The sequence below is a fragment of the Ixodes scapularis genome, unplaced genomic scaffold (genome assembly GCF_016920785.2).
Source record: "Ixodes scapularis isolate PalLabHiFi unplaced genomic scaffold, ASM1692078v2 PGA_scaffold12__126_contigs__length_90152505, whole genome shotgun sequence".
Lineage (NCBI taxonomy): Eukaryota > Metazoa > Arthropoda > Arachnida > Ixodida > Ixodidae > Ixodes > Ixodes scapularis.
The window spans coordinates 44,646,412-44,662,206 of NW_024609838.1; the positions used below are offsets into that span (position 1 = coordinate 44,646,412).

Sequence of the window (15,795 nt, forward strand, 5' to 3'; positions counted from 1 at the left end):
ATGGGAAAGAAGAGGCTCCGGCCGGTCTGGTGCGGGGTGACGACGGGAACAGCGGGGAAAGCTCGGACGACGGGAAAGAGGAAAAGGACTCTTGCGCGGGAAACGGGCCACGACGGACGTGCGCGGTGGTGGCGACCGCGACGTCGGCTCGGGCGACGGCCCGGTGACATGGTCCGGATTTAGACTCCGGATTCGACCCTCGACGGCGACGTCCACAGGATGTGGTGTAGACTAGCACCGCACGGACGATCGGCATGCAGCATACAGTGGCGGCGCACCCCCTCCAGGCCTCCTCGATCACTTCTCCCGATCCCGAAACCCCCTGCAGAATGTGAGTGGAATAAACCCTTTCTGCCGAAAGCTATGCGTTTGCTGTGTCACGTTCATCCGGAGACAGGGCCCTGAGGAATCGGACGAGAACCCTACAAAGTTTAAGCACCTCTACATTGGTATCAAGATCAGGCACCTGGGCAGTCCGCTCCAATAACTGCGCGTACGCGTCAGGTGTCAGCAAAACGTCAATGCCTTCAGCCAACTTATCTGTTACTGCGCAAAGGAGTCCAACCTCGTTTGGACCGTGCGTAACGTACTGCGGCTCGTCTCGCAGTCTCAGTGGTACATTGGCCAGGTCAGCAGTGACCTGTTGTCCAAAGGCGCCTGTAATCCTGATCTTAGAGCCTGACGGCTGGTAATCGGGCACGAGAGATCTGACTACACTGATTTCCGCTCCTGAATCAACGTTCCCTGTAAACATTCTGTGACCACTCGCCAGGATTACGACCTGTGGTTTCTGAAGCTCCTGTGTCTTAACCGCAATGGCCGGCCGCATGGAGCCCTCAATATCCAGTTCCACGCCTCCAGCGCGAGCAACCAGGACATCGTCTACCCCTTCCACCTGCACCTGATTTGCCTGCCAAGCACCCGCACTCGGACAGTTTCGAGCCATGTGGGCCGGAGACCGACACAGAAAGCACCTTTTTACGTTATCGGGAACCCTTTGGATTTGCCCCTGCACCCCGCTGTTTCAGTGTCTCCCCCGAACTTCCTACGCTCTAGATGGTGTTCCTGTCCCTCTGCTTGATTTTTCTCGAATGCTCTCCCCAAAACTCTCTGCGAGATCCGCCATCTCATGGGGGGTAAGCGCCTCCCCAGCCTTCTCGTTCTGGATGACAAACGTACGGGCGTCGTGACCCAAGCTTTCTCGTAGTCTGTCCGTGACCACCAATTCTCTGAACTTTTCGATTGTTGTTACTTTACAACTTTGCATGTAATAGATCAGGTAGTTCTCCAATCGCGTGCTAAATTGCACCCATGTCTCATCGCTTCCTCTTTTTGATTGTGCGAAGAGACGGTGGTACTCTGCCGCCGAGAGTCTAAGCCCTTACAGAACGGCACCCTTTAGTTCCGCATAGCTCTTACGCTGTTCTGCAGATAGCCGAGTTAACAGACCTCGTGCCTTTTCACTCAAACGTGGTAAAACCAGTCCCGCCCTCCACTCATGGGGAACTTCATACGAATCCAGAGTGGCCTCCACATCTTCAAACCACCCGGGAACAAGCGGCTCTTGAGACGGCATATGGATTAACACGCCTTTCAACATGGCGGTGTATCTTAGCCTCCGATCCTCGTCCCCTCCTGCCAGATCACCGCTAAGCTTCATGGTAGATCTCGCACCACTTCGACTTCGCAATCTCTCTCTTTCCAATTCAACTTCTGCTATTTTTAGTTGCGTCTGCAACATCGCCAACTGGTCAGGGCCCGACATTGATGACCTCCTACTGTCGCTCGTCTCATTGACCGCAATCAAGCCCACCTCCACTGTGTTGTCAGTTGGTTCTCCCCGACTGCCCCCGCCGCTACGCAACTCATACCATTCAGTCATGGTGCGCCGCGAGTCCGCAATCAAGAGACACCAACCTGCGCGTCCTTGTGCTCACATCTGGGAGTTGTGGTTCGGCTTGTCCTGTTGCTTGAAACTTTACAGTTCCAGGTCCTTGTCCACCTTTCCACCAGGTTGGCCACATCCTCAGTGCCCAACAGTAGATTGCTGTCGACTGCGCCAGATAGGTTCCTCCAGTCGGGTGCTCCGATCACAGATGGCCTGATAGTAGCTCCCGACCCTAATCTCTGTTAGCGACATGACGACGTGTTGTTAGTAGGTTTATTTAATCAGAAGTCTTGGGTAACATGCCTACAAGCAAAACGAGTCCGGCTCCAAAGTCCGTCTCTCCTCGTCCTCCCCGGTTCAAAAACAACCCCTCGGGAATTATCGCTGTCCTCCTTTCCCTTGGTGCTGTCCCCTTCCCATTCGTCCCTCACGCTGCAGGTCCGTCCACCACTTTCTCCCCCGGTCATCCCGTTCGCAGCTGCACGTTGCACACGGCAGCGAGGGCGCACCAGCCCCGAGGCGCCGCAGCATCCCCAGGCGTCGTGTTGCCGCAGAGGTCGCATTCCTCGTTCCAGAACACTCGGCTTGCCGGAGTCAAAGACGCACACAACACAAACCCACATAGGCAAAAGGGGGGTTCTCGCTTCGGCGTAGTTGCCCACGCCCTCCGGTCTCTGGTGTCCCGCCTGGAGCAGAGTCGGCCGCGTCTGTTTTCTTTGCCGATGACAGGCACGGCACTTGAAAAAGCAACAAATCACGTTCCGCCGGGGTCCTCTCCGACAGAGTGTTTGGGGGTACCCAGGCCATGGGGAGAACTATCGCCTCCCCCACCCCACGGCGGCGTCGCGAGACGGTCCATTTTAACTTTCGCCCTGCCGGTGTCCAAGAACGCCTTACAGCGTCCATGCACTCGCGCAACTTGAGCGCGGCTCAAATCTGTACATGAGCACTCTTCAATTTTCTGAAATGACATAGAAAGCAAGCTGGATGGAAGCCCTAGGTCACTCTGCTCGGATAGCTCGCTTCCGTTGCTCGCTGCGTCGGTTTTGAAAGTGAAAGGCAGGCAGGATTACTACCCAGACTGCTAGGATTTTTTTGTTGTTTCGAAAAGTGAGCAAAGCACTCGCCAAACGCACCGATCCTGAGGATCGCACCGGCCAGGAGCTCTTCCTTTTAGAAAATGCTGGGCTGTGAAGATCGCACTGCTCAGCATGCGATCTTCACAACTCAGCCCTCACGTGCTCGTCGATTCCTAAAGCGAGCAAAGAACGCGCCAACCCAGCGGACACGGCGTGGAAACCTCGTCCTTTTACGGGGTCGCCCCGTGGTACCGAACGCGCGCGGCATGTGACGAGTTCGTGACGTCGTCGGTCCCGGTAAACTCCTGCCCTAAGACCAATCAAAGCCACTAAAAACTTTTTCTCTTTTAAATTCAAGATACAAAATATCAATGGCGCGAATCGTTTCAAATATTTATGAAAGTAGTTTTTGTTCAGTAATTTAGATGAGAAAACAAACAAATGCAGTTTCTTTCTTTTCTCATCATCTTCATCTCATCACTCTCATGCAGTCCCCCACCATCACAGCCTGATTTCTTCAATCTTCATGAATTCGCTCACTGCTGTTCACAATTACGTGGTGAGTGTGAGTGAGCGAGTTCATGAGTTAGTTTGCCAAGGTATGCTGCGCAAAAACAAGATTCACACGAGGTAAAGCGTCTTTACATGGACAACGCCGATAGCAGCGCCACCACAGTTGCGTGCCGTCAGAAAGTTGAGTTAGCTTATACTTGAGCCCCCATGGTGCCAGTAAGCTTGTATAAAGTGAGAAACCTCACAACTGACCAGAAAGTTTGAGGGTACGGAGCTCCAACGCTTCGGGCTCCCCGAGCAGCTCGGGAAGTCTTACTGCACATGCGCATAAGTTGTGCGCATGCGCAGTGCGACCCGTCAAGCTGCTCGGGGGACCCCACGGTGGCTTCAAGAACTCACTAATCTCATGGTTGAATACGATAAACCAACACGGACGAAAACGAAGGGAGAACTAGGCAGGACGCGCTGTATCGCTTCGTTTTCATCCGTGTTGTTTTCGCGTATCACACCATAATGCAAAACGAACTAGCACAACTAGCCATCCTTTTCTAATATGGTAGCCCGGCCCTTTAAGTATCCCCAATAATCCGATAGCATATGTGGGACTCACACTCACCAAGTCAAGCAGTGAACATTGCCCGGATTTCGGCTAGATATTTGGGTTCACAAAACCGACGCAGACCTGAAAATATTCTGACTGGGCAGTTACATGCATATACAGCACTGTATACCTGCAAAGCGCCAGACTTTTAACTTACGAGCATGCAGCTGGAAAACAGCACACGCGCTTCGTGCGCATTTCTCTGGATTCGGAACTAGGCCGCTGAACACATTCGGCTGCGCTTGGCGTTGCCTTTAAACGGCTCAATCGGTTAGGCGGCTCGAAATTTTCTGTTTTGTGTGTGGATTGCTACAACAATTGTACCGTGATGCGGTTGCGTGAATGCGAGAGGCGGCGCATTATAGCGGCGTTGTAAGATCGATAGTATGAATACAGGGCTACCTAAACCTAGGCCCGCGGGCTACATCCGGCACACGGCGGTGTTCCTGCCTGCCCGCGGATGGCCACGGTGCCTCCGGCGATGCCCGGACCGCGGCCCGCTGCTGAAAGGCAAAAGATAAACGCGCGTGAAAGGCCCCGCGGCGCCCTCCAAGAGCGCATTAAGAAGACATCAGAACGAATTAAAACAAAAACTGCATCCAAGCGCGGGTTCTCTCGCAATATCATGCATTCTGTACATTAACGCCAGCATTACTATTTGTAGTTTCGTGTTCTTATCTGTGTAACTGTGATACAATTCATTTCCGTTCTAATGTATATTCTACCTTTTGTGTGATAACTCGTGGTTACTGTCACTTGGTCTACCACTCTCATTAGCCTTCTCCCCTTTGTGAATGGGACAAATTATATGCGCTTTGATTTATGCCTCGTGAATTCTGTGGGTCACAATTATTTTTAATGTCATAATTAGCAGCCTATTGCACTTAAAATAGAATATATGCTTTCATCCACCTTACATTTTTTTTGACAGTTTACTCTAGCTTAATTTTTCGTATATGAATGCCTATTGATTTATTTTCATTTATATTGTCTCGTTTTTTTCCCGGCCGCCGAGATTGCGAGACATCCTCATTCCGACCACATAGCCAAAAGGCTTCGAGACCCCTGCGTTAGAGCGTTCAATCTCGTAAAAAAAAAAAATGTTATTAAAAAGAGTACACAATGCAGAGGCATCCATCGTCCCGAGAAAGCGTGTTCTTGCTTGCACGAAAAGAGCGGAAAACGTTCTTCGGGCAAAGAAAGCCCAAAATGTGCATACCACAACAAGGTAGAGGCAGCCTCAGTGACAACTAAAACTTGGCGCCCATGTGTGTGAGTGTGTGCATTTTTTCCTTCTTCCCCAAACATTTGGTAAGTTTTTGCTAAGTGTGCGGTTCGGAGCACGTAGTTGCGGGTTCGTGTTTACAACTGAAACCAATAGCAGGTACTGCCATTATTGAATACTGTCATATTTTCCCAGTTGTGTACTCACGTCTTCGTACTTCGGTGAGGTGAGTGACCGCTTTTCCTCTCCCACTTTTTTGTTGTTTGACCTAAATTAAATTGCCCAATGTGATTATTTTTTTTTAATATACCCTGTGCGAAATTTAGCGCCACCTGGTGGCTCCAGTAGCAGTCTACCTTTCACCGTACTGATAGCAGTAATCGAGTGCAGTCTGTAGTATTTTGCCGGTCAGCATCACTTTCGCTAGTCAAGACCAGTAGAGAATGTACCCTTTACCTTACTGGATTGGCGCGGTGATAAAATGTGATACATTAAGGGGCTTTAGAGCCGGTTATGTTCCGGCAACAGACTGACTGGGCCTGAATTATAAATGAACGCTTACGTAGCTCTTGTATTAAATTCCTGCGTCGCCTTGTACTAACGTCTCGAATCTATAGGCATTGTGAGTTCCGGTGGTAGGCCTCAGGAAGAAAGAGCAAGTTTAAAGGTGAAAATAACTGTTTATTACGGAAAAGGAAGGTATGTCTGAGTCAGTGGGACGGGCGGAAGCAACTGGAAGAGAAGAACGCGGGCTTGGAGTATCTCCAGGCGAAGAGGCGATGGCAGCGGGCAGGGCGTGGGCGAGGCTAGTTTATGAGGTGAGGGGTAAGGGTAAGGTTACAGCTGCGGCGAAGAAGTCGGTTGCCGGGGCTTGCGAGCAGAGTCGACTTGGCTGGTGTTTATATTTGGACGACAGGTAGAGCTGAGGGCGAGAATAATGGACGGTCGGTTTGAGCGGCGAGGGCTTGTTGGCTCTAGGGGACTCTGGCTGCGGGGAGCAATTTGGAAGGAAAGAACGAAGCGGGGGCGGCAGAGGGGATGGAAGTACAAAAGATGGCTACGGTTAACATATGCTCACATTCCACCCCACTTTTATTGGCCACGTCCGCGTGGCTATGAAAATAAAACAAAGGGCGCAAAGCGAAAGGCGCAGCGATTTAGGAATTCTTATATAGAAACGTTGCTATAAGGTTGTAAAGCAACTAATGGCAAGCGAAATGGCGAAGCTACTCTATGGATATATCAAAATCTTGAAGGCACAAGGGCAGAGTGCGTGCTTGGCGGGGTCGGTGGAATGTGGGGCGCGGTGACTCAGCGGCGGGTGTTTCGCAGCTTGATGGATGGTCTTGTAAGTTGTTGATGTCCGGGCAAGGCGCGGGTGTTGGGAGTTCTGGCTCCTGTTGTGTCGGGTCAGGAAGGGGGTTGGCGATGGCGCTAATACATCACCGACTTGGGGGTCTGTGAGAGTTGGATCTGCGTATGGTGGCGAATACTTCTTCCCCTGTGAGCAGTGAACCGTGCGTTCTTTGGCGGAATATGTGTTACCGAAGGCGGGCAGTTGTCGAACGCGGAATGTCACAGGCGTGGGCTTCCCTACGGTTTCGCAGAGGCCCCTAAACCGGGGGGACAGCTTTTCCATTCCGTCGGGCACGGGTTTCTGGCGGCGAATCCATACGATGTTTCCAGGCTCAAAGTCTCTACCCTTCCTGTGGGAACGATCGTAAATGGCTTTACGTGAAAGTTGGGCGTCTTCACTCCGCTGAAGTGCGTCTGTTCGGTCGGCCTATAATCTGAGCAAGCGCTCGTGCATGGTTTCCGTGTTTTTGGGCTGATCTTTTTGATGAGGAATTTTCGGGACGTAGCCGTGGAGCAACGCGAAGGGCGAAAATCGTGACGATGCGTTGTAGGTTGTGTTGACGACGAAGGCTGCCTCCTTAAGGCGTGTATCCCAAGTCTTGGGATCCGACTTGCAGAGCTTACGAGGGACGTCCACGAGCGTGCCGTTGCTACGCTCAACCAAGCCGTTACTGGCTGCGCAGTGAGCCACGGAATGGTGAATGGTGATGCCGTGGAGTCGCATGAAGCGTAGAAACTCGTGCGACTCGAACGCGCGTCCGTGGTCTGTGAGGCAGTGGTCGGGCGCTCCGTAGCGGTGGAACACCCGGAGGAGGTGAGCGATGACCTCCTTCGTAGATGTCGACGTGACTGCTGCTGGAACCACAAATCTTGATGCAAAGTCGATAGGGCAATGGAAGTGTAGAGAAAATGAATCAATGTACAAACCCGATACAAACAATATATTGCAGTAAAAATGGAAAAATGGGTGTCACCAGTAGCCTCTGAGTTCTCAGTTTCCTGCAAGGGCGAGCCAGATGGCCCGTTGGCTAGCTACATAACCCTACTAAACATTCCGTTATTGTTCAACGCATTTTATGCACCCTGCTTGCAAATTAAAAAAAAAAAAAAGCTCTTCCAACATCACCGTGATGCACCGAATAGCTTTTCGGAGGCAGTACTACATGTCCGTAAAGGTAGCACGATGTGTTGCGACGAACTGCGCAAGGCGTTGGAGTTGACACTGTGGAGCTTATGGACGGCCATGACTGTGGAGCAACAAGTGAACTACATACTACCACGGGGAGGGCTTCTCTGGTGGCGAGGGCGTCAGTCGAGGTGAGGACGACGAGGGGTTCGCTGCCGCCGGTGGCGTCCGTGGTGTGCGGCAATGCCACCGTGGCGAGGACGATGAGGGGCTCCCTGTCGCTGATGGTGTCCCTGATGGGCGGAACCTCCGTTGAAATGACGGACTCCTTGGCGCTGGTGGTGTCCCTGGTGGGCGGGACTGCCACTATGGCTTGCGTGGGGCTCCGGGGAGGCACGGCTGTGGTGGGTTTGGAACTGGGCAACAAGGCGCTGCCTCAGAGCCCTCCCCCTGTCCGAGAGGCTGACCAGATGGTGGGCAGGAGCCAGCCTCTCGTCATCCGCCGCTGACCCCTCCGAGCTCGACTCAGAACCGTCCGAGCTCGGCCCAGACTCCAACCCTGGCTCGTCAGGGTCAGAGTCTGGCTCCGGTTCTGGCTCCTCTGATGAGAGGCAGATATTGTGGAGCACTGCACACGCCGATATAATGACGGTGGCTGTTGTTGGAGGATAATACAGAGTCCGGTGCCTTTGCAGACAGCGGAATCTGCTTTTCAACAGCCCAATGCAGCGCTCCACAACGGACCTCATCGAAGAACGTGCCTTATTAAACCGACCGCAAGCGGTGGAGGTCGCGTGGAATCCAGGGACAGGCGTGATGAGCAAAGGCTCCATTGCATAGCCGCGGTCACCTACACATTCAGAGAAGGAAATTTATGGTATTAATGCTGTTCGCTTTAAGGCTGCGGTCCCACGGCAGCCATCTTGAACAAGGCGTTAGTTCAACCAATAGATGGCGACACGCACCCGTGGGGTGGCCGAAACATTGGTTCACAGAGGGATGGCTCGAGCACCATCACGTTCCCCTCGTGGCCTTGCTCGCGCCGCTGCCAGCTGTGCTCAGCTAGCTCAAGTAGCGTGGCCCAGCAAACGGATGTATGCGAGAATGTCAGGCTGGGTATAAATTGTTCTCTGATATAGGGACATACGGTTCGGCGGTTGTAACGGGCTTTCGCAATAAATCTTACCAAGAAGGAATCAAATGTTGATTGACGTGTCAATATTCTATCAATGAAAATTTCCTCTGCAGGAATGCACGCTCAGTAGACTCAACCATTGGAAGCGGACGTCAAGTAAACTGCTTCGCGATTTACGGTACTTACCTCACCATTTTAATGACGACTAAAATAACGTCACGAAATATTGTGTTTCACGGGGTCCGGAAGATGTTGTAAAGGTTGTTACATTATAGTTCCCGGAAAACAAACGCAGTTGATATTTTCGGAAGTACCGACACACATAATGTTGTAAGTACACCTTAGGAAAACCATCAGAAGAAATAGGAAGACGTTTATTTGCAATGAAGACGCTATGAATGAACGGCGTTTAGCGACGGCAAGTTATGAGCGTTCGGGAATTTATAAGTTGACGTGATTGCTAACTATGGACATGCGGACAATGAAGACCAGTTTTGTCAGGAGATGGTGTTGCGGTGATGACCTGATATCGGACGACTCATGGCAGACGAACAAGCAAGTTTCTGCTCAGCGAATGGTAAGTGTCCAGTGTCAAGCACAACACGTGGCTACCAACGTTGTCGACGTTCCGAACACTTGCCGCTTTCGACAAAAGTCCTGGCACCTGGGCTAACTTTGTGGAAAGACTCGAAGTCTTCCTTGAATCCAACGCCATCATGTACAGTAACTGAAAACGATCCACTATTCAGTCGGTGGGTGGCGAAACGTATCCATCTACGGAGTCATGGGCGATGCGTGCTCTAAGTGGCTGGAAGTTTACACGATGCCCGCCACGACGTCCAAACACGTCATTGACGTTCTATGGTCTCTTTTACCTACTTTTGCCTTACCGAAAATACTTTTCTCTAATAACGCGCAAAATTTTGCTTCAAATAAAATAAACAAGTTTTTGAAGAAAAAAGAACCGGCATGAGGCATCACATTAGTGCACCATACTATCCTGCAACTAACGGGCAAGCAGAGCAGATGATGTGCGAAACGAAAAAAAGCCCTTTTGAAGCTTACGGAAGAAGCAGTTCAGTGAAGAATCGCCAGGTTCTTGTTCCGGCAGCACGCGGCGGTCTCATCTTACACGAAAAAAACCCCGCCGAAGCAATATTCGGCGGACGAAGAGCACCACCCCTCGATCTCATATTACTGTAGCCTACGAACGAAGATCGAGAGATTCCCAGATAGAGAGTGATGACAGTTTAATCGGTCGGACAACTCGTCTACGTGAGGAATTTCAGCGGAAGTGGGGCCTTCCATGTAAAACTTGAGTAGAAAAGGCTCTATGTTGGTTGACCAGGAGGTGTCATCTCTCTGAATACGTTGGATATCAATGACCTTCAGTGTAAATATAACTAAATCACAAAACTCTCTTTGTGTATTGTTTAACTGCCCTTGTATTAGATAGTAGAAGCTATAGTGGCGATATGGACCTTTCACACCAGGCTCCTTTTTCTTATTTTTCGCCTCATACTCCTTTGCGGTTTAGGTATGCTTCAAGAATCTTTTGGAACGGGGACACTTTACGTCAACGAGGCCATTTGTTCCAAGTAGTCAATCAGGGAATGCTGCTAGAAATCCGTCCCTCATATTAACGAATAAGCCGCACTTCTGCACAGTGCAGTTTTCCTGTTCAACGTACAGTTCTAAAGCAGCATCCTCAATGATTCTACCTTATACTGTTGCGGGTGAAGAGTCTTTGGGTACACGATACTTGAAACAAGTCTGGCACTGTACGTTGTGGTTCGACACCCACTAATGTCGTCGTCCTTATGGAGCCTCATCAATTAATAATTACCTCGTCACCTCATATTGCTCTTCATCAACAGTAAGTACAATAGGCACCGCCATATTACAATCCAAGAATTGAAAAATTTAGTCGTTCAGGCCTTCAACAAGTTTATTATTTATACGTTGTTATTACGTTACATTACCTCGAGACGATCGACATCCATCGTCGATCTTCAAATACTTATACCTGTATATAAATTAGACGCACAAAAAGGGGGGGAGGGGGGGGGGAGGTGGCCGAGTGCATGATCTAGCGCACACCAGCTCGGAGCACTTGGAGCGAAAGCTCGCGCTGCAGAACCCACCCCGCCCCTGCCCGTTTCGATCTGGAAGAGCATCGTACCGGCGTGCGGTCGTGTATCACTACTGCGTGGTGCACGTTAAAGACCCCAGGTTTGCGGCTCTACCGCACTGGCTAAATTGTTCATCTACAGCTGAGACACCAGACGCCCACTAAGGCAGACTAACTTCCGGCTGTATAAACATACACAGAACAATTTGCAATTAGACGCATAATAGCAAAGAGCACAGCGTGCCGCATCTTTTCTTTTGGTGCTTTTTTTTTTTTTTTTTAAACCAGCGCAAGCTCGTGCGTTCTTTCTTTTGAGGCGGTTAGAACGGTCGCACATAAAACCCGTGTTTCTCCTAGCCGCCCGCTTCCTCCTCTCATTATGTGTATTTTGTTATAACTAAATAAGCTATAATGAAGGTGTATTATTCATATTTACTTTCAGTTTCAGTCAGGGAAAAAAAGTTTCGCGGGAACTAGAGCCAATAAATGAGCTGCACTTAGAGTATCGGCACTCTCTTCCCCGACAGTGTTGTGAACGCCGCCATTTTGTTGCTTGTGCAGAGCAGGCGCAACTGCCGATCGTCATGATTCAAAAGTGCGACGTCCTCAGCATTAGATTCGGTGTTAGGAAGCTCATGTAATGTTGCTTTGCTTTGTCGAAAACTGTTTAAAGTGGAGGACGGAATAGCGTTTCTTGTGATTTCAGATAAAGCTTCAAATAACTGGCAACCATGATTTTAAGCCACAATAGGGCCAAGTGTCGCTACTCTGAAGCGTAGCTTATTTAATGACACTATTCATGCTCTTGTTCAAGAGGCTTGTAATACCTGGAGGGGCCATGACGTAAGCCCCGTGGATTCCACAAGCCACTACCTTTTGACACCTGCCTCTTCTTCATTGCTCCCGCTTGTGCCAGTAAATTAGCTGCGGATCCGAGTAACGACTCTTGGCTTAAAATTGTGGCTTAAAATCATGGTTGCCAGTTATATGGAGCTTTATCTAAAATCACAGGAAACGCTTTTCTGTCCCTCACAAATGTTTAAACAACCCGCGACAGAGCATTTCAATATTGCATCAGCTTCCTAGCACCGCATCTAATGCTGAGGAAGTCGTACTTTTGGATCATGATGATCGGCAGTTGCGTTTGCTCTGAGCAAGACCCAAAATGGCGGCGCCCAAACCAATTTTGGGGAACTGAGTGCCGATACTTTAAAGCTTATGTAGTGACTCTAGGCATAAAGTAAACTCGGGTGTATTATTTTCTTCTTCGTCTTTATTGTTTATTGATTTCAATCATATCGAATAATGAACGCATTATATCACGCTACGCTTGTGTAATTATTCGTCTTATATTTATTAGCCTGACCCAATAGTTAAACCATTCATTTATCGATAGTAAATCTTCCAATATATTTTTAAATGTGAAGGTAAAAAGACACGGAGACTGATGATGATACAGATGCCAACGCCGCCCTCGGAAATTTTTTGAACACTAGAAATCAGCAGTTTGTCTGCCATCCGCCAGGTAGCGCAACAAAACACCCAAACAGTTTTTAATTGTTTTTAAAATTAGCTAAGCTCTACACCTATTAAGAAACCAAATCAAGATCATTGTGAAAATTTAATACATCGCAATGTATATCTATTCCAGACAATAAATGTTATTAAATGCCAATAAATCTATTTGATGTCCAAAACAGATATGCGTCAAAAACAGGTAAGTTTGAAGGGCTCCTGGAGCGTTATGACTTTGAAAATGAAAAAAAGCCATCGTCCACCTCTTGGGCAACCATTGTAGCTCTAAATGTTATAAATTTTTTTATCATAGTTTAATTATTTCTTCAGTGGCATTTGAACTACCATGACTCGAAGCACAAAAAAGTGATACGTTTGATATAAAATATCTAAACAAAAAAATTTTACACAACATTAAATTTTTTTCTGCATATTACCAATTATAAGCACTACATCTGTAGCTACTTTCATTGCCCTAGCACTTGTCATTAAAAACATATTTGTGCTGAAAAATGTCAATTTTAGGGCAATATTTGGAGGGATGAAGAAAACAAAGTAGTGCAAATATCAAAAAAGTGTATCGTTAGATTCTGCTCCGACATCATCTTAACAAAACTGCTATATTGGAACCGTGTTATCTTTAATGGACCGTTCATAAAACATGAACTAGCGGAGCAAGTGAGGGTCCGCGCCATCATATTCGCAACGCTACAAACGCGCATGAACAGTAAAAACCAACACATACATAATATCAAATGAAAGAGTATTGCATTGCCTTTCGAATAACATCAATCCCACAAAACAGTATTTAAAAGGAGATGAGTCATGGCCTGTCAAAAAGTACCTAAACTGCCACATTCAGTGGGACCGTGGCCTTAAACGAATACTTCAACGAAATTTGAAATATACCCGTCGTGTTCAGAAATAGGCTGAATATGTGCACAAGACTCGTAAATGACAATCGCACATTTGCATTTTGAGCCTGATGGCTATATTTTTTTTGTTATAAACAGCCCACACGGGCAAGCGCTCAGAGAGCAGCCAGCAGAGAGCATGTCACATCCGGTGTAATTGTGATGTAGTCTGTCTCGGGATGAGCAAAGCTGCGAATGCCCTAGCTGTCCTAGCAACCAAAGCGGTCGAAGCACGCCAGCGATCAGGCCACCGCAACTAATTCCAAAGCTGCTTTTGTGTGAATTTTGAGTGACGGATTAATCTTCTATAATCTTGGGACATACAAAAGAGAGACCCGTTGAGTGTGGAGTTCCTCCCGCCCCTTTTCTCTTCTGCTGGTCGTAGAGCTGCCTGGATGACATCAAGTTTTTTTAAATGCCTTTTTGTGTCTTTTTTTAACAAGATATTGATGTGTCCGATGTGATACTACTTTTTTGAACACGCATAGACCAAAAATAAGCACCGAACTTTCGTTGTAGTATCCCCTTAAAATGGTTGATAACTAAGCAGCTAAAGCTGCTGTTTGCAGTCTTTCCCCCCTGTAGTTGACATCTGCGTCGGAGTGTTTCCAAGGAGACGTGTCACAGGTATGGCCAGAAGAGCGCAACCAGTCATCTCTGTTTGGAACAGTATGTGTGATATTGTAGCTTATAAGTGGTGGAGAGCCATCATGTACAGAAACAACAAATGGAGTAGGCTTACCGAGCAGGAACCTGCCGTCCTCTATCAGCCGGCCTTGCTCGAAGTTCCTCCGGAGCCACGAGTAGCGCAACGCGAAGGAGTCGTACACCGACCCAGGATACCGTGGGTCGATGCTCATGACCCGGCAGTCGGCGTCGCACACCTGCAATAGTGAGACATATGTAGACATTAATTCAACTGAATCCTGAAACACTTGATTGCACTCATGCTCATGGGGCCCTGTCACACTATTTACGTGCTGACCAACACACCACCATAAATTACGTGGTTTACAAACTTAAAATATTAAAACAGCGCAAAGAAACGACGGACTAGAGAAGGAGAACATAGAGCACTAAGCGCAAAAAAAAAAAAAAAAAAAAAAAAAACCGACGGACTGGATGAAGGAGGACATAGACAGAGCGCTGTTTGTGTTACAAAGATTACAATTATATGATAGCTAGCCACTACCTTTGATCCACGTAAAAGTTAAGACAAAGTGTTTTTTTTTAAAAGAGACTTTACACTTTATCATGCAGGACAGGGATTAATGCTTAAAAAAGCTTAACACGACATGAAGACAGACAGATCGAAAGCTTTTCAGCTGACAAACCCTCCCTCCCTCCGTCGAACAAACGCTTGTGCGGAGGATGAACGAGTACTAACAACCCATAACTCTCATTTATAAAATGGCATATCCACACCGCATTAGCGTTACGCTTTTTTTCAAACCCATTCCGAACGGGCATTGATAAGCGCGAGCTAGCTGCCTTGGATAAAGCCCCGGCGGCTGCATTTGCGCTCGAGCAGCGAGTGCAAGCCGTTCGCGCTTGCACAGTCTTCTCAGTTAGTTCATGCTAAGGTACCAGCTCGGAGCACGTGGAGCAAAAGCTCGCGCTGCAGAACCCAGGGATCCTGGGTTCGAGCCCCACCCCTGCCCGTTTCGATCTGGATGAGCATCGTACCGGCGTGCGGTCGTGTATCACTACTGCGTGATGCACGTTAAAGACCCCAGGCTAGCGGCTGTACCGCACTGGCTAAATTTCTCATCTACAGCTGGGAGACTCGTCGCCCCTGTGATGGAGACCAAGTTCTAGGCTTTATAAACACACACACAACCCAATTTTTTTTTTTCACGCTAAGGTGAGATTTAGTATATATGTGATCGTACTTACCTCCATCACGTTGAGAACGTAGTATTGTTTGCGGCACCAATACGCCGCATTTGTGACGGTGGGGTCGTTCTCTGACGGGCCAACGATGGCGATCATCGTCCCTTCGACGCAACCGATGACACCGGGTATCCTGCCGAGCCGTTGGAAGGCTTTTTCGACGTCGTCCCTCTCGACGTCTGTCTGGGGAAAGTCGATCCAGCCGCGCCGGATCCCTAGACACTGCACAATAGCGAGGGACACTGCCCGCACAAACGATGCTGACTGTAGCCTGATACCTCGCTATGTGCTCGTCGCTCGCCACCATGCCCTGAAAGCTTATCGTGGCGTAAAAGCGAAGTGCGCACAACACTTGCTGTTTCACAGTCATCACCGTCCACGAACGTCGCAGCCTCCTCAACTCTGGCTCCTCGTGCAGT

The 15,795-nt window shown here is 48.9% G+C and overlaps 1 protein-coding gene across 1 annotated transcript; it reads right to left on the reverse strand.

Moving 5' to 3' along the window:
* Positions 1–7,970: 7,970 nt before the first annotated feature.
* LOC115328489 lies at positions 7,971–8,621 on the reverse strand. Its single transcript, XM_040217873.1, has one exon. The coding sequence runs from the start codon at positions 8,619–8,621 to the stop codon at positions 7,971–7,973; it is 651 nt and encodes a 216-aa protein (XP_040073807.1).
* Positions 8,622–15,795: the final 7,174 nt, after the last annotated feature.

Coding starts and splice junctions, on each gene's coding strand:
- LOC115328489 (XM_040217873.1), bottom strand. CDS start 8,621: ATGGAGCCTTTGCTCATCACGCCTGTCCCTGGATTCCACGCGACCTCC.